The sequence below is a fragment of the Motacilla alba genome, chromosome 1A, assembly GCF_015832195.1.
Source record: "Motacilla alba alba isolate MOTALB_02 chromosome 1A, Motacilla_alba_V1.0_pri, whole genome shotgun sequence".
NCBI lineage: Eukaryota > Metazoa > Chordata > Aves > Passeriformes > Motacillidae > Motacilla > Motacilla alba.
Window position 1 is genome coordinate 958,739 of NC_052031.1, and position 25,707 is coordinate 984,445.

General features: G+C 48.2%; 1 protein-coding gene across 1 annotated transcript in view; it reads right to left on the reverse strand.

The window, feature by feature from the left end:
- Positions 1-25,707, reverse strand: part of UBE2H (ubiquitin conjugating enzyme E2 H) — a 50,101-nt gene that overhangs the window by 3,360 nt on the left and 21,034 nt on the right. The window contains exons 2-6 of the mRNA XM_038153715.1: positions 16,843-16,919; positions 15,869-15,943; positions 4,333-4,372; positions 4,020-4,072; positions 1,521-1,649 (exon numbers count right to left, since the gene is read on the reverse strand). Coding sequence (XP_038009643.1) covers positions 1,521-1,649; positions 4,020-4,072; positions 4,333-4,372; positions 15,869-15,943; positions 16,843-16,919 — 374 coding nt within the window. The remainder of the gene's footprint in view (positions 1-1,520; positions 1,650-4,019; positions 4,073-4,332; positions 4,373-15,868; positions 15,944-16,842; positions 16,920-25,707) is intronic.

Sequence of the window (25,707 nt, forward strand, 5' to 3'; positions counted from 1 at the left end):
CCCTCCTTGCACACTCCCCTTCGTGGGAACCTCTGGAATTCCCTGGGGATTATTCCAAATGCACCTGAACTCTGCCTCGGGAGCTGCAGACACACAGACACCAGGCAGGACAGGAGGACACCAGCTCCTCCCGGGGCCATTCCCACGTGGAAGCTGCTGCCTCCTCCAGCCTAAGCTGGAACTCAAAGGCTTCAAGCTTTCAATGCCATTTTTTTATCCAGGAAAGCTCCTGGGCTGGGTTTTTTGGGAAGGTTTAACCCAGGAAAAGTGAGATTTCCAGGGAGTTTCCGTGCTGAATGTCCCATTGATTGGGATTTGTATTGGGGAAAAAAACCCCAAAATATCCAAATAGTGACAGAGCATCTCCCACAGAAGGGTGCTGAGGAAGGGGAGCCCTCGTGGCACCAATTCCTGCCAGGAAAGCACCCCTGGATTCACCTGGCACAGAGCCTGGAGCAGCAGGAACCAGCTGTGGTCACAGCCCTACAATTCCAGACCTGCGGGGTGGCAACAAAAACAGCCTGGAGATCCTCCAGCTGCTCCTCAGCTTCCCAAAGGAAGATTCCCTGAGAAATCTCCCAGAGGGGAAGGGGAGAAGAGGAGGAATGATGAATTTTGGGGCGCACCTCTGGTGCCACAGCACCAGGAGCGTTCCCGTGCCGCCAAGGAGGAAAACCCCAGGAGCAGCAGGGATCCATAAAACTCTGGATTTGCACTGCCGAGTCTCCCAGGGCACGGGAGCTGCCGGGATCCTCTGCAGCACATTTAACACGCCCGAGGTTGTTTTGTAAAACAGGGACGGCAGACTCGTTCAGCTCCATCCCATCCTTGTCACGCCATCCCGCTGCACGCAGGGCTCTGGGATTTCTGGAACGTTCCAGGCACTTCCAGCTCATCTGAACCCGGCTGGAAGGGTGGCAGTGAGGGAGCAGGGTATCCCTTCATCCCAAGGGATGGCCTCAGAGCCTCCTTTGGCTGCCATCAGTTTTTCTGGCTTTTTTCCAAGGGTATTTTTGGGTTCCAGGCCGTTTTCATGAGAGCCCAGAGGACTCTCAGTGGAGATTTTATCTGACAAATTTTATCTTTTATTTATTTTTTGCCTGCAAGGGATGAAATTTTTTGCCTTTCCCTGGTATGAAAAAGCAGGGAATGGACTTTGGGACACTGAGCAGGGCAGACCTGCAGGAAGTCCCCACAATCCTGTCAGAGGAATCGGCCAAGGGAGGCTGAATAATTCACTATTTAAATCTAACTTTTGATAGTTCTACCCTCAAAAATCAGGCATTTCCCACCAGAACAGTGACCCCAGCTTTAACCACTCCTGGGTGATGTGACAGAGCTGATCCCAGCTTTTGGGACACCTGAGCTTTCCCAGTTTCCAACCCAGCAGCACCTCACCCCTCCCTCCTTCACATCATCCCATTTGAAGCTGGAAGGGGAAAAACCAGGCAAAACCTGCAGCAAAGAGCCACCACTGCCTCGGGGTGGAATCCCAATTAACTGTGCTAATTAGGGCTCACCTTTAATTTTCTGTTTGTACTCTTCTGGTCGGTGGAGGTACATGGCTGCAGCGTCCCCATTGAGAGGATCTATGGGATTGGGGTAAGCCAGCAGCTGGGGCAGGAACGACTCAAAAATGTTGGTGAGATCTGCAAGGCAAACACAACGTTGGTGTCCCTGTCCCCAAGGCAGAGCCGTCCCAAAAATCCATCCTGGAACGGGCAGAGAGCAACACAAGCTCTGAGGGAAACGCTCTGGGAATGAGGTGAAATAAAAGGAAATAAAAATGAAAATGAAACTCCTCACCCCTACACACACATGCTGAATTCCATGGGTGAAGCAAGGAAGGGGATGGAATTTTCCTGGTTTTTAATCCTGGCTTGAAAAATTAGGAGAAACTCCAAGCAAACAGTGCTGAGCTTTGCCCTCCCCTGAATCCTCCACCTCTTCCAATCCCTGTTTAAATGAAGTTCTCTGCCCGTGGAGCAGGGCTGGAGCTCAGCCTCTGAGCTCCTTCCAACCCCAAGCACTGCATGGTGGCGTGCAAAGCACAACGCTCTTCCAGAGCTTTCCATGAGCTGGTTGACAGCAACCCCCACTAAAATGAAGCAGCTCAGGGAATGTGCAGAGCTCCCAGGAACACCTCGGGGCCCGCAGGAATTGTCACCAAACAATCCCCAGCAGGGAACTGCCCAGGGGTCACTGGGGATCCACAAACCCTCCTGGGAAGCACCAACTCCTCATTCCAGAGGTGGGGATGCTCAGGAACCAGCCCTGGGCCATCATTCCTCCTTGGGAAGGTTCCTGGTGTGGGGGATTCCCGTGGGAATGTTCCAGAAATCTTTTCTCTGTCTCTGTTTCATTGTGGCAGGGAGATCCTGTGGGTGAGCACCATCAGTGTCCTCCTGCCTGGCTCAGAACCAGGGACTCCCAGCAGAGCCACCACAGGAGCAGTGTGGCCACCTCAACCTGTCCTTGCTCCTGGAAAGAAGCTGGATCCCACTCCTGAGTCATCACAGAGCTGCTGAATCCAATTCCAGAGCCCTCAGCTTCCCAAAACATTCCCCAGAAAGGGGAGGGAGATCTCCAGGTGCTCCCCCTGTGCCAAGAGCTCCTCCAGCTCTGGGATGCAGGCACAGAGCTCCAGGCTCCAGCTCTGGGATGCAGGCACAGAGCTCCTCCAGCTCTGGGATGCAGGCACAGAGCTCCTCCAGCTCTGGGATGCAGGCACAGAGCTCCAGGCTCCAGCTCTGGGATGCAGGCACAGAGCTCCAGGCTCCAGCTCTGGGATGCAGGCACAGAGCTCCTCCAGCTCTGCGATGCAGGCACAGAGCTCCTCCAGCTCTGGGATGCAGGCACAGAGCTCCAGGCTCCAGCTCGGGAGGTGGTGGCCAGGCTTGGCACAGAGCTCCTGGGATGGAGCACGGCAGCACCTGGAGAAAGGATCTGAGTCCCAAAAAGGATCCCAGGAAAGAGCAGGAGTGCTCTGAGGGGACACTCCCTGCCATGGCACTGCCTGGCCCTTGGCTGGAATTCCCAGGGACCGGATTCGGGCCCTGGCAGCAAGAAGTTGATTGGAATTTGTAAAATCTGGGCCAGGTGTCTCCCCTTGGCTCAGGAGCCTCTTTGTGCCGCCTGGCCACCGAGGAGCAGAGCCCTGGCATTCCCCTGAGGCTCACAGCACACCAGGAAAATGATTTTTGCTGGAAGGACCCTTCTCTCAAACGCCCCAAATGTGGTTTCCAGCCTCACAACGTCCCAGCAGAAGGTGCCCCACACTGGAATCAAAGATAGATTTTGTTTTCCAGGTGCAGGAATTTCACCCACGGCACTGAGGAGCTGCTGCTCCCCCAGGAATGAGCAGGACCTGAACCACGAGGTGCTCAGGAATTTTTTGCTGGATGTTCCAGGTTTCTCCCACCTTGGCTGCAGCTGGAATTATCTCACCCAGATCCTCTGCCAGCTCTGCTTTAAAGGGATTGAAAAATTGCTTTTTTAAGCCCAAAAAGGAAAGGAATGATTGCCCCTGTTCCATTTCTTTGTGAGGTGGTGTTGGAATCTTGGATTGGTGACTTTAGAGGGAATTCCAGTGTCCCCCTGCAGCTCCAAGGCAGCGCCTGGAATGCTGGAGCACAAAACCTCTGGAATGATTCCTTTTTATCCTTTTCGTGGAGAAGCTGATCTCCCACAACAAATCCATGCTGGGATCCTCATCCCTGCAGCACACTGGCAATCCCAGAATTCCAGCTAAAATCAGTTTTCCAGGGAAGAACCTGAAGGATTTGACGTCCACATCCCCCTGGATTTCTTCCACAAAGTGCACCTGGAATATCTGAAATTCCCATTTTTAAACACAGGCTCAGCTGTGCTCCTTCTAGCAATTCCAATCTTCTTTTTCTCGAGATTTTGGCTCAGGGAGGAGTTTCAAATTCAGTTAAAAAAACCCCCAAAATCAAGGGAAAAAAACCTCCAAAAAGTGGCCTGAGATCATCAGTGACAGAGGAAAATGCCCAACTCACCGTAGAGAGCTGTCCAAGTTTGATTGATTACATCTAGACATACAGTTCCTGACCTGGAACACATGGAAAAAATGGAATTAACACTGCAAAACACTCTGGGAATTGAAAAAACTCCTCCCCAGCCCCTTCCATAAATCAGGGATAAACCCTGATTTATTCCCATTTATGGTCTTTAACCACCTCAATCTTCCCACTCTGGCCAAGAGGAAATTAATTGGAATTTTATGCCAGGGAAGCTCCACACAACCAAAAATGAGGGGAAAAGATTTGAAATTTTGGGGGATTTACGAACACGGAGGAAGGATTTACTCACGCTTCATCAATGTTGGGATGGAAGATTTTATTCATGAATCCTGCAAGGAGAAACAGAGGGAAATCAGCAGAAACACCCCAAGGAATGGATTTATTTACATGAAAAGTCTGGAATTTATGGAATAAGGACCCAAGGCTATCCCTGCCATAAATAACCTTGAAAATAAGCAGGCACCATTCCCACCCCGGGGTCCATTCCCTCAAATTCCAGGGGATGCTGGGGGCAGGAAATTCAGGAAAATTCTGTGGTGCAATCCTGCAAATCCCTGAGCTCAGTGGAGCTCCCCCATCTGATCCAGTGGGTTAAGAAGAACCAATCTGAACACAAATTTAAGCTCAACATTTGATTTTTAAAATATATTTTATATATATAATATAGATATTTTTATATATGTGTAATATTAATATATTTTGCCCAACAGAGATTTTCTATGAGCTTGGTATCACAACATTCATCTACACCTGTGAGCCAGGGAGGCAATAACTGAAATTTTCCATCAATACAATCAATTATTAATTAACAGCAATTAATTAAAAGCAATTAATTCTCCTCTTGGTGCCTCTGCTCTCCTAAAAAGCAGGTTTAGGAGGAGGGAGCTCGATGTGGCTTTGTCCACATTTCAGATTTCTGGATTTGAGAGGGGTTTGTTTTTTTTTTTTTGTTCTGAGTTGCAAATTAAATTTGGAAAGAAAAAATAAATACATTTATTTAAAGTAATTTTTTAATTAAAAAAAACTATTTAGAATAAATTTGGAAATGGTTTCAAGCCTCACAATGTCCCAGCAGAAGGTGCCCCACACTTTATTAAAAAGATAAATTTTGTTTTCCAGCTGCCAACTTCAACCCCAAGTTCAAGGCAGCTGGAAGCTCCCAACACTCTTTTTTATCCCATAAATAACGATAAAATAAAATACATGAATGGAATTATGCACCATCCTCAGCCTGGGGGGAAGCAAAGCACATCCATCCCAAAAAAAATGTTTGCAGGGATGGCTGAGAATGGATACACAGGCCAGGATCCCAAAGTTCCCAACAGGAGGAACCCAAATACCTGAGCACAAACTAACCATGGAGCAGGGATGGAATTCATTCCTACATTCCTAGCTTGGATAAATCATTTGGGATCTGCCCAGAGGGGTGGCTGCCACCAGGAAAAGCTGCCTCCAAACCTTGGACTTGCTTTTTGTGTTGAGAATTTGCCACAAATCCTCCTTTTCCCAGTTGTGCCACCTTTTTTATGGAGAATTTGCCAAAAATCCTCCTTTTCCCTGTAGTGCCACCATCCCACAAATCCCACCAAACACAGCCCAGGTGGGAATTTCCCCGAATTCTGCAGGAATCCTTTTAAACCAACAGCAACTCTTGCTTCTGACAGGGATAAAAGCAGGCAAGGAATTCAGCTCTGGGGTATTGACTCAATCCATGGAAAAAAGCTCCTTCAAGGACTCAAAACCATGGAAGTTTTCTTTCCAAAGCAGGCCAAAAAGCCTAAAAAAAATCCATATTTAACCATTTCAAAAGCTGCCAACCTCCCCCACCTTCAGGCGAGGCACTGGAGGGTCAGCCCTGCCCCAGGAAGGAGCAGCCCCAGGGTGAGTGCCAGCACGGAGCCCAGCCGGGACTGAAATCCCCTCCTTGCCAGGGATTGGGATACAAATTCAGCCCAGCTGGGACTGAAATCCCCTCCTTGCCAGGGATTGGGGCACAAATTCAGCCCAGCTGGGACTGAAATCCCCTCCTTGCCAGGGACTGGGGCACAAATTCAGCCCAGCTGGGACTGAAATCCCTTCCTTGCCAGGGATTGGGGCACAAATTCAGCCCAGCCGGGACTGAAATCCCCTCCTTGCCAGGGATTGGGACACAAATTCCAGCTTTGCTCGGGCTGGGGGATTTTGCACAAACCCAACCCCAGGCTCAGACAACGCCCCAAGCTGGAACAACCTCCAAGAGAAAGGAGAAAGCAGAACATCCCCACGCTACCAAGAGAATTTCAGGAGCAGCCTGGCAGGGTTCAGCTGGAAAAGCTGGAGCAGATTCACCAAGGGAAGCTGTTCCATCAAATATTTACATTCTGCAGCTCCCACAGGTTTAAATCGGGTCATGGATCCTTTTTGCTGGAGCTGAGCTGCAGCGAGCGCCGATCCCACCCCAAATCCCGCCTGGCTCTTTGGGGGAAACCAAACAAAAGCCAGAGAGGGTGGGTGGGATGTTTTATCCCACACTGGGAATAAAACATCCCTTCCTTCACACTGGCTCGGGTTCCTTCCCAAATGGAAGAGTTGTTCTGCAGGGAAGGACAGGAACATCCTCTCCTGCATTCCTTTCCAAGGATTCATCCCCCAGCCTCATTCCATGGACACAAAGTGCTCAGGCCAAGAGCAGCTCCACGGGAATCCTTCTTTTTTCCTGATCAGGAATAACACAATTCTCTCCTCCTTAATTCGAAGAGTAAATTCCCCTGTGCCAACGTTGTTCCCAGAAACCTGGCTGGCTCTGTATTTATTTTTATGGATAAAAAGGACACGGTGCCCACAAACATCCAGGTAAAAATGAAATTCCAAGTTCTACAGGAAGCCAGAATGGAGGGAAAAAAAATTCCCAGCACTGGGGCAGGTTTATTGTCACACAGCTCATCCCAGTTAATGCACTGTGCAGAATTCCAAGTGAGCATTCCATCAGACAGGATTGGGATTTGGGGTTCTTCCCATGACATGGAGCCAAGGTCACACCTGTGATTCCAGGTGCTGGATTGGTTGCAAACATCTAATTTAATATTTTAAACCAAAATTCCCACTGAACTCCTGGAGAAGCCAGTGCTTGGGAAGGATGTGAGCAGCACAATCCACCCTTTCCATATGGAGACACTGAAGCCCAGGATTGCCTTTGGAATAAAAGCATAAAATCCATGTGGATCAAAGGTTTTGGATGATAACAGGAAACCCCTGGACATCCCTAAGGAATTCCACAGCAGGAAGGGATGCAGATGTTCCCACCCTGGAAAACCAGCCTTGGAAGGCACTGGTGCTGCACCTACAGCCCTGGAGAATTCCCTGGATTGCCAAAAACCCTCGAGGAGAAGGGCTGGGAAACTGGAACCTCAGCTCACTAAAGGCTGGCAATTCCTCAGGGCTGGAAACTTGGGAATGGGGGAGATTCCCACCCTAATACGTGGGAAACATGGAAGATTCCTACCCTAACAGCTGGATAATTGGGAAATGTGGAAGATTCCCACCATAATAACTTGGGAATGTGAAGATTCCCACCCTAATACCTGGGAAACATGGAAGACTCCCACCCTAACAGCTGGATAACTGGGAAATGTGGAAGATACCCATCCTAATAGCTGGATAACTGGGGAATGTGGAAGATTCCCATGGAATCCCAGAACGGTTTGGGTTGGAAGGGCTCATAAAGCTCATCCAGGTTCCACCCCCTGCCATGGGGACATTTTCCACATTTTCCTGGTTGGTTGTCCACCATCCAGGCAGAACTCAAAATCTGGGAGCTAAGAAGGAAGAGCGAGATTCCCAAAGGGCGACATTCCCAAAGAGAGGGACATTCCCAAAGGGCGACATTCCCAAAGGGCGACATTCCCAAAGGGCGACATTCCCAAAGAGGGACAATCCCAAAGAGGGACATCCCCAAAGAGGGACATTCCCAAAGAGAGCGACATTCCCAAAGAGGGACAATCCCAAAGAGGGACAATCCCAAAGAGGGACAATCCCAAAGAGGGACATCCCCGAAGAGGGACATCCCCGAAGAGGGACATTCCCGAAGAGGGACATTCCCGAAGAGGGACATTCCCGAAGAGGGACATCCCCAAAGAGGGGCATCCCCAAAGAGGGGCATCCCCAAAGGGCGACAATCCCAAAGGGCGACATTCCCAAAGAATGGCATTCCCAAAGGCACATCCCAATCTCCCAGCCCTGCCCAGGAGAGCCCGATGACACCGACGCTCTCCGTGTTCCCCTTGAGGAATAAAAGGGACAAACTGAGCACGAACATCCCTGAGAAACGATTCCAGGTGCAGTTTGGGATCAGATCAGGAGGATTTCCCGCTGGGTGCAGGCTCACATCCACCTCCCCATCCCAAATCCCCCACTCATGGATTGAGGCCAGCTGGACGCTCCTCCCTCCCCAGACACCCCAGGGCCTGCAAGGGAAGGGGATTTCATTTGCAATTTGGAATTTTTAACCCCACCTCACACCGACTCCTGCTCGAGAAGGAGCCGTGGCAGGAGGGCACAAGGACAAACCCCCTGTCCCAGTCCCAGCTGCTTTTGGGGCTCTGGAGGTTCCCGTTCCCCAGGGATGTGCCCACCTTGGAGCTCCCTCCCTGTCAGGTCAGGAGCAAAGGCACAAACTGATTTTTGATGAATTTGGAGTGAGGAGCCCTCCAAGAGCACTGACAACGCAAGGGGTTTTTATCCCTCAAATCCCAGCAGCTTCCCAAAACAAGACATGGAGCACAAGGCAGGAGAAATCCGTGAAATCCTGGCTGGAATTCAATGAAATTAAAAAAAAAATGGAATTAAATCCAGCTGCATTCGTGCACCAGCTGCCACGATGCCTCGCTGTACACATAAATATATATATTTATACATGTATTCCATATGTTCTGGGCACACACCAGGTGCTTCCTTTGGGAAAACAATTGGAAAAAAGGGAAAATAGAAATGCAAGGGAAAATAGAAATATCTGCACCTGCAGGTAACTGGGACAGAGATGGAGGAAAATCAGAGCTGGGTGTGAAGATACAGAAAAAATAATAATATAATGATAAATAAATAAATAAAAAATAAATAAATTATAATATAATAATAAAGAAAATATAAATATTATAATAGGTAAAGTATTTAAGTAATATTATAATAAATACACTAATTTAAATATTATAATAAATATAATAATATAGTAATGCAGATAATATAATATAGAAATAAAATATTGAATTTATAAATAGATATAATTTATAAATATAGAGAAAATGTATAAATATATACTAAATTTTTCTAGAATATGTAGCATATATAGAATTTATTTGAGAAATTGAGGCTCTGGGGCATTTTGAATGTAAATTTTCCAGTTGTGGTATTTGATTATTAACAAACCCCATGCTGGCCTAATATTCCTGCAGATTTTAAAATTAATAGTAATTAAATAGTAAATAAATAGTAAATAAAGAGTAAATAAAGAGTAAATAAAGAGTAAATAAAGAGTAAATAAAGAGTAAATAAAGAGTAAATTAATAGTAAATAAAGAGTAAATAAATTCCCGGCTCCCAGGTTGCTCCTGCTGCTCGTGTCTCCAGGCCAGGCAGGACATTCCCAGCCTGGATTTCCTCTGAATTTCCTCCTCTCAGAATGTTTGTGGCATTAAAGGGAATTCAGCTCCAGGCAGGAGCAGGGAGGGATTAAAAAGCAAATTCCCACAAATTCCTGTGCCCTGGGAGCTCCAAGGAGCCCTTCCAGACCCAGCTCCTGCCTGGGAAAGAGGAAAGGCAGGGATTTCCCTGAAGAGTTTAATCCCAGGGAAAGGAGAGAAGGAAAATCCCAAACAGGGAAAATGAGAGAATCCCAAACAGGGAAAGGAAAATCCTAAACAGGGAAAAGAGAATCCTAAACAGGGAAAAGAGAATCCTAAACAGGGAAAGGAAAATCCCAAACAGGGAAAAGGAGAATCCTAAACAGGGAAAAGAGAATCCTAAACAGGGAAAGGAAAATCCCAAACAGGGAAAGGAGAATCCTAAACAGGGAAATGGAGAATCTCAAACAGGGAAAATGAGAGAATCCCAAACTGGGAAAATGAGAGAATCCTAAACAGGGAAAATGAGAGAATCCCAAACAGGGAAAGGAGAATCCTAAACACAGAAAAGAGAATCCTAAACAGGGAAAAGGAGAATCCCAAACAGGGAAAGGAAAATCCCAAACAGGGAAAAGAAGAGAAGCAAAATCCTAAATACTCTGGAAATGGAAGTAGACATGGACAGGGAAGTGCTTCCTGATAAATGCAGGAATATTCCCAATAACTGGCTGAAACACCAGGAGCAGCAGGAGTTGGGGTTTTTTGGAGCAACTGCTCAGTTAAACCCTGAAAATTGGGATCTTGAGGGATTTATTTACCCTGAAGGGAGCCCTCAGGCCCAGAGCCAAGCTGCCAGCCCTGCACCAGGCTCTGCTGGAATTCCTGGTTTTCCTGGGATGTGCATTTCCCTTCTGGGCATTTTTCCTGTTGGGAAAAACCATCCTGCAAAATCCAGGATCTGCCAGATCCAGCACATGCAGGCAGTGCCAGGGACACTGCAGGATGGGAGGGAGCTGTCCCAGCAATCTCCACCCCAAAATTCAGGGGGTTTGGGTGCTCAGGACAGAATATCCCCAAAATATCCCTGAAATATCCCCAGAATATCCCTGAAATATCCCCAGAATATCCCTGAAATATCCCCAGAATACCCCTGAAAAAAATCCCAGAATACCCCTGAAAAAAATCCCAAAATATCTCTGAAAAAATCCCAAAATATCTCTGAAATATCCCTGAAATGTCCCTGAAATGTCCCCAGAAAACCCCTGAAAAATCCCAAAATATCCCTGAAATAGCTCTGAAATATCCCTGAAAAAATCCCAAAATATCCCTGAAAAAATCCCAAAATATCCCTGAAATAGCTCTGGAATATCCCTGAAATATCCCTGAAATGTCCCTGAAACATCCCCAGAATACCCCTGAAAAAAATCCCAAAATATCCCTGAAATAGCTCTGGAATACCCCTGAAAAATTCCCCAAATATCCCTGAAAAAATCCCAAAATACCCCTGAAATAGCTCTGGAATATCCCTGAAAAATTCCCCAAATATCCCTGAAATATCCCTGAAAAATTTCTGGGGGACACCCAGAAATTGCCAGGGCAGTTTTTAGGGAACAGCAACAACGACCCACGTGAAGAACAGGGGATAAATGCCACGGGGGGCTGAGGGTGGGAGAATTCCCATTGCCAGGCAGGGTCAGGATGGGAGAATTCCCATTGCCAGGGGTTAGGATGGGAGAATTCCCATTGCCAGGCAGGGTCAGGATGGGAGAATTCCCATTGCCAGGCAGGGTCAGGATGGGAGAATTCCCATTGCCAGGCATTAGGATGGGAGAATTCCCATTGCCAGGGGTTAGGAATGGGAGAATTCCCATTGCCAGGGGTTAGGAATGGGAGAATTCCCATTTCCAGGCATTAGGAATGGGAGAATTCCCATTGCCAGGCAGGGTTAGGATGGGAGAATTCCCATTCCCAGGGGTTAGGAATGGGAGAATTCCCATTTCCAGGGGTTAGGAATGGGAGAATTCCCATTTCCAGGGGTTAGGATGGGAGAATTCCCATTGCCAGGGGTTAGGAATGGGAGAAATCCCATTTCCAGGGGTTAGGAATGGGAGAATTCCCATTTCCAGGGGTTAGGAATGGGAGAAATCCCATTTCCAGGCATTAGGAATGGGAGAATTCCCATTTCCAGGCGTTAGGAATGGGAAAATTCCCATTTCTAGGTGTTAGGAATGGGGAAATTCCCATTCCCAGGCGTTAAATTCCCATTCCCAGGCAGGGTTAGGATGGGAGAATTCCCATTCCCGGGGTTAGCATGGGACAATTCCCATTCCTAGGCGTTAGGAATTGGAGAGTTCCCATTTCCCTCTCTCCCAGTGCTCCCAGTTGAGCTGTTTGGGTTTTTTCCAGAAGGTTTTATCAGCAGTGCCCAAAGCAGAGATAATCAGGATCCCCCAGGAGGCTTCCCCCAGGCCTGGCTCCCCGGATAAGCTGGGCTGGGGCAGCAAAAATGGGGAAAAAAGGAAAATAAACCCTTCCCTGCGGCCTCCCGGGAGCTTCCCTGAGTTCCAGAACTTTCCTTGGGGCTTCCCAGCTCAGCTCCAGCAGGGATTTCACCCGCCTCAACTCCCGTTTCCAGCAAGAGGCAGAGTTTTAGGGAGAAAAATGGGGTTTTCAGCAAGGGCTTGAGGAGAAAAAAGGGGTTTTTTGGGAAGAGGAAGATTTTGGGAAGGAAAAAAGGGGCTTTTCAGCAAGAAGCAGTTTTTTGGGAAGGAAAAAATGGATTTTTCAGCAAGAGGAAGACTTTGGGAAGATAAAAAAGGAGGGTTCAGCAAGAGCTCGAGGAGAAAAAAGGAGTTTTTCAGCAAGAGGAAGTTTTTTTGGGAAAGAAAGAAAGGAGGTTTCAGCAAGATCTTGAGGAGAAAAAAGGGGTTTTTCTATAAGAGGAAGATTTTGAGAAGGGAAAAGGGGTTTTTCAGCAAGAAGCAGTTTTTTGGGAAGGAAAAAAGGGATTTTTCAGCATGAGGGAGACTTTGGGAAGAAAAAAATAGGAGGTTTCAGCAAGAGCTCGAGGAGAAAATTGAGTTTTTCTATAAGAGGAATATTTTGGGAAGGAAATAGGATATTTTCCAGCAACAGGCATTTTTTCAGGAAGGAAAAAAGGGTTTCTCCAGCAGGAGGCAGTTTTTTGGGAGGGAAAAAAATGGATTTTTCATTAAGAGGAAGTTTTTTGGGAAGATAAAGAAGGAGGTTTCAGCAAGATCTTGAGGAGAAAAAAGGGGTTTTTCTATAAGAGGAAGATTCTGAGAAGGGAAAAAGGGTTTTCCAGCAAGAAGCAGCTTTTTTGGGAAGGAAAAAAGGGATTTTTCAGCACGAGGAAGACTTTGGGAAGAAAAAAATAGGAGGTTTCAGCAAGAGCTCGAGGAGAAAAAAAGGAGTTTTTCTATAAGAGGAAGATTTTGGGAAGGAAAGAGGATATTTTCTAGCAAGAGGCAGTTTTTTGGGAAGGAAAAAAGGGTTTCTCCAGCAGGAGGCAGTTTTTTTGGGGAAGGAAAAAATGGATTTTTCAGCAAGAGGAGGTTTTTTGGGAAGATAAAAAAGGAGGGTTCAGCAAGAGCTTGGAGAAAAAAAGGGGGTTTTTTATAAGAGGAAGATTTTGAGAAGGGAAAAGGGGTTTTCCAGCAAGAGGAAGTTTTTTTTGGGAAGAAAAAAAGGGGTTCCTCAGCAAGAAGCAGTTTTTTTGGGAAGGAAAAAATGGATTTTCCATCAAGAGGAAGTTGTTTGGAAAGATAAAAAAGGAGGGTTCAGCAAGAGGAAGACTCTGGGAAGGAAAAAATGGATTTTTCAGCAATAAGCAGTTTTTTGGGAAGATAAAAAAGGAGGATTCAGCAAGAGCTTGAGGAGAAAAAAAGGGGTTTTTCTATAAGAGGAAGATTTTGGGCAGGAAAAAAGGGATTTTCCAGCAAGAGGAAGTTTTTTGGGGAAGAAAGAAAGGAGGTTTCAGCAAGATCTTGAGGAGAAAAAAGGGGTTTTTCTATAAGAGGAAGATTTTGGGAAGGAAATAGGATATTTTCCAGCAAGAGGCAGTTTTTTGGGAAGGAAAAAAGGGTTTCTCCAGCAGGAGGCAGTTTTTTTGGGGAAGGAAAAAATGGATTTTTCAGCAAGAGGAAGTTTTTTTGGAAGACAAAAAAGGAGGGTTCAGCAAGAGCTTGAGGAGAAAAAAGGGGTTTTTCTATAAGAGGAAGATTTTGAGAAGGAAAGAGGATATTTTCCAGCAAGAGGCAGATTTTTTTGGGAAGGAAAAGATGGATTTTTCAGCAAGAAGCAGTTTTTTGGGAAGGAAAAAAGGGATTTTTCAGCAAGAGGAAGACTTTGGGAAGAAAAAAATAGGAGGTTTCAGCAAGAGCTTGAGGAGAAAAAAGGGGTTTTTCTGTAAGAGGAAGATTTTGGGTAGGAAAAAAGGGGTTTTCCAGCAAGAAGAAGTTTTTTGGGAAGAAATGAAGGGATTTTCCAGCAAGAGGAAGATTTAAGAAAGAAAGGAGGTTTCAGCAAGATGTTGAGGAGAAAAAGGGGGTTTTCTGTAAGAGGAGGATTTTGAGAAGGGAAAAAGGGTTTTCCAGCAAGAGGAAGATTTTGGGTAGGAAAAAAGGGTATTTTCCAGCAAGAGGCAGTTTTTTGGGGAAAGAAAAAAAGGGGTTTTTCAGAAATAAGCAGTTTTTTGGGAAGGAAAAAAATGGATTTTTCAGCAAGAGGCAGGTTTTTGGGAAGGAAAAATGGGATTTTTCAGCCACTTGAACAGAGACTCCTAGGGTGAAGGAAGCTCCTCACGAGGTCTGGGATAAACCAGTGGAAACACAACAGATTGAAACAAGAGAGGGATGGAAAACTGAGAGCAAAGCAGCAAAATCAGCATTAGAAGGGCCAAAAGAGCTCCGAGGTGAGAGCAGGAACAGCTCCTGCACATGGCCCGGATCCCTGGAAGGTCCAGGCCAGGCTGGGCTGGGGCAGCCTGGGACAGGGGAAGGGGTTGTTGGATGAGGTTTAGGATCCATTCCATGATTCCAGACTGCCCTGACCTGCACTGCTTTGGGAAGCGGGGAAGGACAAAGGACAGGCAGCAAACAGTGGGAATTCCCATTTGGAATGTGCCTCTCCAAGAGGGATTTCCAGAGCTGGCTCAGGAGGGAGGAAAGGCTCCTCAGAGCTGCAGAGTCCTGTGCTGTTCCTCAGAAATGTTTGTACATTCCTGGGGTTCACAGGTTTCAAAAGAAAACAAAACCCACAAAAAAAACCACCCAAAACAAAAAAAAAAAAAAAAAAAAAAAAAAAAAAAAAAAAAAAAAAAAAAAAACCAAACCAAAACAAAAAAAAAACCAAAAAACCCCCACAAAACAAAACAAAAAACCCCACAAAAAAACCAAACAAAAAAAAACCAAATAAAAAACAAACAAACAAAAAATCCAGACAAAAACCAAAAACAAACCAAACAAAAAAAATTTAAAAAAGCTGATGGATGGTGTATGAACAGCAGCACCCTGTCCCAAAAGGACAATTCCCACTTGGAACAGATGATTCCTCACCCCACAGAGCTCCCAAATAAAATCTGAGCCTAAGGGGGTATTTGAAGGAAGCAGCCAAGAGCTGTCAGCTCCAAAGGAGGATTGGTGATGTTGGAAAGGGCTTCAGCCACTGGAATGGGCACCTCAAGACACCCAAGGTGGTTCCCTGCTCCCCAGGGATGGATCCAAGCTAAAACCATTTCCTAATGGAATTTCCTGTTGCTCTCCAAGGTGAAGCAAGCCTGAGCAGCCAAGCCAGCAGGTTTTTTTGGTGATAAATCCCTGCTTTTCAGCTCTTCCACATATATATTCCCTGCTCCAAAAGGATGGAGGCTTCGGTGGAAGAATTTCCACCCACTTTTGGACAGAAGACCCCAAAAGCTGGGCTCACCCCAAAACCAGAACTGTGGTCTTTGCTCCAGCACTCCACAACAAATGGAGTTATTATTAAAAAAACCCACTGGAATAGAGATTGAATTATCAACACACAAATTCGCAGCCACATCCCACTCCCAGCTCCTCCTCCTTCCAAAGCCCAACGTTCCTCTCTTCTCGGCATCTGAAATCCCAGAAAAGCATTCTGCAGACTTCAAGTCCTTCTACTGCACTGGAACCACTCCAGCTGCAAACTTCAGGCCCAAATCACAGGGTTTGGATGGAAAATGAGGATTTGTTACCTATAGATGGGGATTTGAAGGGGTATTTGTCAGGAAGGTCGACTCTAACTTTCCATACTCCACCTTCATAGGGTGCTGCAAGGGAGGAAAAGCAGGAATTAGAATTCCACAGTTGGGGAAAGACAAATAGGAGCAGAGCACTGAGGAAAACACATCTCTGGGACAACCCACGGCTCCACTGGGGGCAGAGTTCAAAGCCCTTTTCCTGCTCTGCCTCACACAATTGGAGCAGATCCTGGAGAAGATCTCAGCACGAAGACACCAGAGCCCAACCAACAACAGGCACTGTGGGATCATCCCCTTCCTGTGGTTATGGCATTTGATGGAAATCCTTCTGTCAGGACCTTCTTTTCTGGAGAGGCTGAGGGTCTCAGCTCCAAGATGTAAACAGTTATTACCTGTTAGTGTGGAATGCAACAGGAGTTCCTTTGACTGGTCAGTGTGAGGGGTTTCTACTTAATAACCAATCAAGGAGGCAGCCGGTTGAGACTCTTTGGGAGTCACAAGTTTTTGTTATTTATTTATTTTTTATTTTTGTTTCGCTTTCTGATGTATCTTTCTCTGTTTTTTAATATAGTTTTAGTGTGGTAATTTTAATATAATATATATTATAATATAATAAACCAGCCTTCTGAAACATGGAGTCAAAATTTCTCCGTCTCTCACCCCATGAAAACCACACCTCACCTCTGGAGATGGTGCTAAATTGAGGTGGAAAAGCCATTTGAATTACAAACTCCATGGAAATTCCCATCAGTGAGGGAAGGTTGGCCAGGCCCAGGAAAACTCAGGGGTGCTGAAGGAGCTTTCCAGAGCTCCAAGGGATGGCTCTATCCATGACCACGCTCCCAGCTGGATCGTCCCCACCCTCAGAAGATGGATTTCTCTCCATCCCCCTTAGGTTTGCTCATCTGTTCCCCTCTGGAATGTCATTTCCCTATTCCCCAAGGCAGTGGATTGTGGATTGAACTTACTTCCTTGTGGTCCATAAAACTTCACGACAAATTCGTTGAGTCCTCCTAAGATTGTGACTTCGTGTTTGCTCTCGATCCTGATGCAGCAGTCAAGGAAAAACATCCCAATGCAGGAAACAAAAGCCATTTCCTCACACCCAAGGAATTCACTCAGAGCCCGCTGACCCAAATATCCAATATTCCCGAGCCCCACGTGGAATCTGAGTGTCCTGACACATCTAAGTGACCACAGCACCACTGTGACGCTGGCAAAGCCAAAATTCCCCGCCCTCCCCTGCCCTGAGGAACCCTGGGATGAATCCTCTGAGTTTTCCATCCCCTCCTGCACAAAGCTCAGATTTGGGAGAGCACTGGGACGTGTCTGAAATAAATCCACTGCTCCCGTGGGTTCCGCTCTCCCCTCGCACAGCTCCCAGGCAAATCCTGGCAATCTCATGTCAACGGGACTTGAAAGACCAAAAAATACCAACTTGGGGGTCTTGGGAGAGATGGAGCGAAAAGAACAACAGGAAAAATCAAAGTGCTTTGGGAAGGAGGGAACACCAAGGGAAAGGAAAGTGGGAAGAAGGGAATAGAGAGGGAAGGGCAAGGGGGAAAGAAGGAAACACAAAGGGAAAGAAAAGTGGGAAAGAAGGGATTATAAAGGGAAAGACAAGTGGGAAGAAGGGAATACAAAGGGGAAATCAAGGGGGAAAGAAGGGAATAGAAAGGGAAAATCAAGTGGGAAAGAAGGGAACACAAAGGGAAAGGCAAGGGGGAAAGAAGGGAACAGGAAAGGGAAAATCAAGTGGGAAAGAAAGGATTATAAAGGGAAAGACAAGTGGGAAGAAGGGAACACAAAGGGAAAGGCAAGGGGGAAAGAAGGGAACAGGAAAAGGAAAGGCAATTGGGAAGACGGGAATAGAAAGAAAAAGTCAAGTGGGAAAGAATGGGAAGAGCAAGGGGGAAAGAAGGGAACACAAAGGGAAGGGCAAGTGGGAAAGAAGGGAATGCAAAGGAAAGGCAAGTGGGAAAGAAGGGAACAAAAAGGGGAAATCAAGTGGGAAAGAAGGAAACAGAAAGGGGAAATCAAGTGGGAAAGAAGGAAACAGAAAGGGGAGATCAAGTGGGAAAGAAGGGATTATAAAGGGAAAGGCAAGTGGGGAAGAAGGGAACAGGAAAGGGAAAATCAAGTGGGAAAGAAAGGATTATAAAGGGAAAGACAAGTGGGAATAAGGGAATACAAAGGGGAAATCAAGTGGGAAGAAGGGAACACAAAGGGAAAGGCAAGGGGGAAAGAAGGGAACAGGAAAAGGAAAGGCAATTGGGAAGACGGGAATAGAAAGAAAAAGTCAAGTGGGAAAGAATGGGAAGAGCAAGGGGGAAAGAAGGGAACACAAAGGGAAGGGCAAGTGGGAAAGAAGGGAATAGAAAGGGAAGGGCAAGGGGGAAAGAAGGGAATCAAGTGGGAAAGAAGGGAACACAAAAGGAAAGGAAAGTGGGAAGAAGGGAACAGAAAGGGAAAATCAAGTGGGAAGAAGGGAATAGAAAGGGAAAGGCAAGGGGAAGAGAACAGGAAAGGGAAAATCAAGTGGGAAAGAAAGGATTATACAGGGAAAGAGAAGTGGGAAGAAGGGAACACAAAGGGGAAATCAAGTGGGAAGAAGGGAACACAAAGGGAAAGGCGGGAGATCTTTACTCCCAGCCAGGCTCAGTTGAGACAATTAGTGGTGGTGGTGTTTCAGCACTGAAGCTTGATTAGGAATTCTGCTGCAAATCAGGGTTAATGGATTGGCAATAATGTCCTACAGCAATTACCTTTCACCCGTGGTCTGGGTAAGAGCTACAAGGGAAGCAGGAGAAAATCAAAGGTTTGCTCCCACCTGAACTTTGGCTCTGCAGCACCAAGGCTGCTCCGTTTGAGGGAAGGGACTTGGAATGTTTCATATAAAGATCCTTCACATCACAGCAGGGCTTGGCCGGAATGTTCCAGCCACAGGGAATTAAAGGCAGATTCCTCTTTTTCCCCCCTCGGATGGAAAAGGTTTCCTGCTTTCATGGCACCAAGACTGCCCAGGATTGCAGGAATTCCACAGACCCCGATGACACCTGGGCACAGCTGGGTGTTCCTAACCCACCAGGAATTCCCAGTCACCAGGAACAAAGAATTCCCACCTCAGAGCCCTGATCTTAACCGACAGCCTATGAAACCTGCTGGATGTCAGCAGGGGCTGTGTGAGGCTCCTGCATCCCAAAGTGCCAACTCCACACTGGCACCTTTTGTGAGGAGATCCCAGTCCCATCTGTGGGGTTCCTCAGGATTCACTGCAATTCCTCAAGGACAGTAACTCCCAGACTGGACAGACTTTTCCCACAGTGTCAGCTCCAAAAGGGTTTGGACACAACAACCTCCTTCCCCTCGTTCTCACGGGGAGAGGGAAAAGTTTGCAGCCGTTTGTTTTGGCTCTGGAATTCTCTTGGTTCAGCATGAGCTGCTCTGCCCTAAAACTCCACAGCAAGGAGCTCACCCAGGAGCAGCTCCCAAAGGAAGATGGGAACAGAAACGCCCTCAGTGCAAGGGATTTTCCTGCTGAAATCCAATGGGAATCTCTGGGAACAGCGGCATCGCTCCGGGTTTGGGGTGAGGAGCCTCCCAAGGAGGCGTCGTGGCCGAGGGACATTTGTCACCAGATCTTTTCATGGCACTCAAACTTTAAAACCTCCTTAAAACCTCCTACATTCCTTAGGAAATGTATCCCTGGATGACTGTTCCAGGTTCCCAAAGTCCTGCACGGCCCCGCTGTGGGCAATGATGGCCCAGAAAATGTTTCATTGTCTGGATTTTCACACTCACAGAAGCTTCATGGATCAGGTTAAACACAAATGGTTTTACTTTGGACTAAATCAAGCCCTGCTTAATAAAAACCAGCTCTCCCAGGCTGATCCTGAGCAGCTCCAGCCTGGATGCTCCTCAGCTCCCTGAGTTAATGCCAGCTGTAAATTAAAGCTGAGTTTCCCACACTCAGACTCAATCCTGGTGCTGCCAAATTCAAAAAATCTTCATGAGCCACACAGGGCCACATCTGAATATTGTCCTTGTTGTGGCAAAGACCTAAAATTCCTACCAAAAAATCAGAGAGTGAATTAGGTTCACGAAAGGGAGAAATACTGGGATGAAAGGTTTGGGAGCAAGCACGTTGTTTATCGACACAATACCAGAAAGTCTTCCCTGTGAGGGTGGTGAGACCCTGGCACAAATTCCCAGAGCAGCTGGGGCTGCCCCTGGATCCCAAGGCCAGGCTGGACACTGGGGCTGGGAGCAGCCTGGGACAGTGGGAGGTGTCCCTGCCCACCCAACCCATTCCCTGAGTCCCTAACTGAGGACAAACTGAAAATAAAGGGGATTTCAGCAACAAAGCCCTTGAATCATCACAGGGGGAATCTCTGGAAGCGCACCAGCAGAAATGAAGCTGGGAAAGGTCTCCTTGCCTGAAATGAGGTGGATTCCAGTTGCTAACACAGCTGGGGTGAACCATCTGCCCTCGCCCTCATCCACCAAGGAAAAACTGCCCAGAAATGTGAAATCTTGGAATCCCACCAACAAAAGAGCTGAGAGCACTCCTGGGAGAACTGCACGGAGCTGGAACAGAGAACATTTCCACCCTACAAGCTTCTTCCATCTCCAGAAAGTCTTCAGGAAAGGAAACAGTCATTGCAGAAGCTGGGACTCTGGGAAATCCAGACCTGCAGGCTCCTCCATCCCACAAACTGTCCCAGCAGCACAGGGGACCAGCAGAAGGGACCTTTGGAGCAGTGTCCAGACCCCATTCCCAGAGAAAGCTCCACCATCACTCCTGGTGATGTATCTGGGAGTGGATCCAGGCTCTGACCCAAATGTTCTCTCAGCTCATGCTGAATTTTTTCCATAAGGAGAAAATCTTACAACCCAATCCCAGCTGAATTCTGTCCCAAAGATGCCAGGAATTCATCAGCAGGCTCAGCTCCAGGACCTGTCTGGAGACCCATCATCCTGAAGGAACCCAGCTGTGCTGAGGGGCCATGGGATGTCCTCTCCTGCATCCAGGCTCTGGTGATGGATCCTGCAGTGATTCCAAGGAATTCCCAGGAACGAGAAACGCTCCAGGTCTGCAGCACAGTGAGCACAGCTTCAGGAAACGCCAGGAAAGGAGCACCAAGAACTTGGAGCAAGATTCCCACAATTAAGGTGCTCTCCACAGGTTTCTCCTGGAATTGTTACATTTGTGTCCAGAATTGCCAGGCATCCTTTCACTGGATACTGATGTGTATCCCTGCAGAAAGCCCCAGGAATCCAACCACACATCCAGCATTTTTTGGGAAGACCATTTTGGAAGACCATTTTTTTGACCTTTGAGTCCACCCTGTCCAGGCCAACCTCTCTGCACCCATGTTCTCTCCCAGCACACTTCTCATCAGTCACATTTACAAAAAACCAAGCAATTAATGGATAAAGACTTTAAACTCTTTAAACTCTATTCCTGACTGCAGGGGGTCACCCTGGAGGGAGCCCTTGTCCCCACAGCAGGACACAGAGCCAAGCTCACAGCTACAAACCCAGCCTGTAACACATCCCACGCCCTAAAATGTTTAAAAACCATCACCCAAACCCCTCCCAAGACTTCTGGCCCTGCTGCTTTTATCTCCTCATCACCTCAGGATGCCAACTGGACCTGGTGCCAAAAAAAAAACCAGCAGAAAAGTCAAGGGAAAAGAGAAAAATCTGGACACGAGTCAGATCTCTAAGTTCAAAAGCCACAGAAAAGAGGAGTGAGTCCTGAGGAGCTGAAGATAAATTATCTTAGTCCCAGGATGATGAAGAGAATTTTAACACCAGCCAACATTGGGAACACTGAGATGATGCTATGGAAGCTTGTTTTCAAATATCAGCTGGGAAGGGCTGCTGGGAAAGAGCCAAGGGAATTCTTCAGGCTCCCCATCCAGGGCCTGAAACGTGCCAGGAGCTCCAAGGAGGACACAGCCACGGATTTGCACAACAGGAACAGCCCAGCTCCTGTGACAGGAACAGCCCAGCTCCCTGGGACAGTGTGACAGGAACAGCCCAAACTCCCTGGGACAGGAACAGCCCAGCTCCCTGGGACAGTGTGACAGGAACAGCCCAGCTCCTGTGATAGGAACAGCCCAGCTCCCTGGGACAGGAACAGCCCAGCTCCTGTGACAGGAACAGCCCAGCTCCCTGGGACAGTGTGACGGGAACAGCCCAGCTCCTGTGACAGTGTGACAGGAACAGCCCAGCTCCTGTGACAGTGTGACGGGAACAGCCCAGCTCCTGTGACAGGAACAGCCCAGCTCCCTGGGACAGTGTGACAGGAACAGCCCAGCTCCTGTGACAGGAACAGCCCAGCTCCCTGGGACAGTGTGACAGGAACAGCCCAGCTCCCTGGGACAGTGTGACGGGAACAGCCCAGCTCCCTGGGACAGTGTGACAGGAACAGCCCAGCTCCTGTGACAGGAACAGCCCAGCTCCCTGGGACAGTGTGACAGGAACAGCCCAGCTCCCTGGGACAGTGTGACGGGAACAGCCCAGCTCCCTGGGACAGTGTGACAGGAACAGCCCAGCTCCTGTGACAGTGTGACAGGAACAGCCCAGCTCCTGCGACAGTGTGACAGGAACAGCCCAGCTCCCTGGGACAGTGTGACAGCCCAGTTCCCTGTGACAGTGTGACAGGAACAGCCCAGTTCCCTGTGAGAGGAACAGCCCAGCTCCTGTGACAGGAACAGCCCAGCACCCTGGGACAGTGTGACAGGAACAGCCCAGCACCCTGGGACAGTGTGACAGGAACAGCCCAGCTCCTGTGACAGGAACAGCCCAGCACCCTGGGACAGTGTGACAGGAACAGCCCAGCTCCTGTGACAGGAACAGCCCAAACTCCCTGTGACAGTGTGACAGGAACAGCCCAGCTCCCTGGGGCAGTGTTTCAGGAACAGCCCTGTCCCTGTGACAGGGTGACAGTAACAGCCCAAACTCCCTGTGACAGTGTGACAGGAACAGCCCAGCTCCCTGGGACAGGAACAGCCCAGCACCCTGGGACAGGAACACCCCTGTCCCTGTGACAGTGTGACAGGAACACCCCTGTCCCTGTGACAGTGTGACAGGAACACCCCTGTCCCTGTGACAGGAACAGCCCAAACTCCCTGTGACAGTGTGACAGGAACAGCCCAGCTCCTGTGACAGGGTGACAGGAACAGCCCAGCTCCCTGGGACAGGAACAGCCCAAACTCCCTGTGACAGGGTGACAGGAACACCCCTGTCCCTGTGACAGGAATACCCTAAACTCCCTGTGACAGTGTGACAGGAACAGCCCTGTCCCTGGGACAGTGTGACAGGAACAGCCCTGTCCCTGGGACAGTGTGACAGGAACAGCCCTGTCCCTGGGACAGGGTGACAGGAACAGCCCAAACTCCCCGTAGGGATCAAGGCTCTGCTTTCAGGGCTGAGCTCACTGAGGAAACTGGAACTGGAATTGTTTCCTCACTCAGAATAAAAAGCCGTTTAAAGCATTTTGGGGTTTCTATGTCAGGACAAAATCCCCACAAAACCTTTCCAATCTGGACTGCCAGGACCTGTCCATCAGTCAGGGAAAAGGGGCCACTGTGGATTTGCCTGTTCCAGGGTCAAATTCCCATCTCCTCATCCTCATGCAGGGCCACCCACCACTGCAGGGCTGGATTCCCCCTGCAGCCATCAAATAAAAATTTGTTAGGATTTGACTTCACAGCCAGACCTCCTCAAATCCCAGCTGAACATCACGGCCTTCAGCTGGTCTGTCTGCTCACAGGGTTCAGTGGCTTTTCCTGGCAAACATTTCACTCCAAAAAAAAAAAAAAAGAATGTTTTCATTAAGTTTCTTTAAAATTAACATTAGTTACAAGCTTGGGAAAATGAGTTTTCCAGCTAAAAATATTCAGCAAGCAACACAAATGGCAAAGAGGAGCAGAAAGTTGGAATATTCTGTAGAAAAATAAAGTTGTGGATTTATCTGAGGGTTACAACTGAAGTGAGAGATGGGCTGAGGGTCGTGATGAGGAATTTAGAATTTTTAAGGCTCTCTGTCATATCCTCTCTTATTTAGACACTTGTGTGCAGGTGAATTACATACCAGAGAAATCATCCTGAATTTGAAGGGAAACCAAACAGCACACCTGAATATATTCAAAAGTTAAAAAAGAAATCATCCAGCTCTGCCACCTAAGCAGAGAAGCTTAGGTATTTTGTGATAAAAGGTGATTTTAAAATGAGATTACCACTCACCAGCTGACTTTCCCACTGTGAAGAGCTCTGGAGCACCTGCCCTGTGGAAACGGGAGGTGGCCGAGGTGTGAATTCTCCCGGAGCTCTGCAGGCAGCAGTTGTGCAACACCAATTACCTGCACTGCTGCAGCTGATGGTTATTCGTGTTTGTTTTCTCACAAAGGCAGATGAGCTCCAGGATTTACCTGCGTGGGCAGCGAAGGGCAAGTTCAGCTCAGTCCCTCCCTGCCTCCAAGCCTCTGGAAGCTGCTTTGCCTCCTCCAAAGTCCCTCCTTTTCCTGATCCAACATCCCCGGGTGCTGCACGGGAAACCACAGCCAGCTCTTGATGCTTTCAGGGATATTTACCCCTATTTCCCTTTATCCCTGTTTTTCCCAACTCCCTGCCCGTTATTCACACTTAACTTCCCTCCTCCAGCCCTGCAGGGCACCAGAAAAAAGGACTTGTAGAAGGCAAAAAGGTTAGAGAGGCCACAAAAAGCTGTGGTTTTTGGAGCAGCGAGGGGTGGATTTTTAGCACCTGATTTGCTGCAAACTTCTTGAGAACTCCAGGCTAAAATTATTCCCATATTAAAATCCGTGGGTTTCCCTCAAGCCAGGGATCCTGATTGCCACAGGGCACCCTCAGAGTTTCTGCCTGTAAGCAAAGGGGTGTTCTAGAACCAAACCCAGCTTTGCTATTTGCCAAGGATGTTCTGTTGAACAGTTCCTAGGGTTTTATCCTCACATTCCTGGGGCAAATCCCAACTTTCCTTCCTCTGCATTCTCCCTCTACTCCACCTTCATGAGATGCCACCTGCAGAGCTGGGGTCACCAGCAGCAGGACCTGGAGCTGAACCAGAGGGGACCCCAGAGCTGCTCCAAGGGCTCCCCCCTGCCCTGGAGCCAGGCTGGGAGAGCTGGGAACGTTCCCATGGAGAGGAGAAGGCTCCAGGGAGAGCTTCCAGCACATTGCAGGGCCTGCAGGGGCTCCAGGGTCGCTGCAGAGGGACTGGGGCCAAGGCCTGCAGGGACAGCACCCAGGGAATGGCTGCCAGTGCCAGAGGGCAGCCATGGATGGGATCTTGGCCATGAGGAATTCCTGGCTGGGCTGGAATTGCCAGAGCAGCTGGGGCTGCCCCTGCATCCCTGCAGTGTCCCAGGCCAGGCTGGACCCTGGGGCTGGAGCAGCCTGGGACACTGGCAGGTGGCCCTGCCCAGGATGTTTAAGGTCCCTTCCAATCTGGGGTTCCATGAGTCTGACCTGGACTTTTCCAGGAATGCCAGAGCTCTGAAAGGCACCAATCTGATTTGAATCCTACAGAACACAGACAAAGCACAGCAGAGCACTCCTGGAGAGCTCAGAGGACAAAGAGCTTTCCCTTGGCTCTCCTGATCCCTGTGACAAGGGAACCAGGGACACCTCAGCACAGAGGGGGTTCACTCCTTGTAAGACAACACCAGCTCTGTCTGCTGCCAAAAACGCCCTGGAAGGGCAGGAATTGTGAATTCATCACGGAACAGCAACCTGTGCCTGACTGCTGAGTTTTCATTTTACTGCACACAAGAGTTTCCCTGTTGGAAATGCAGCTTTGCTTT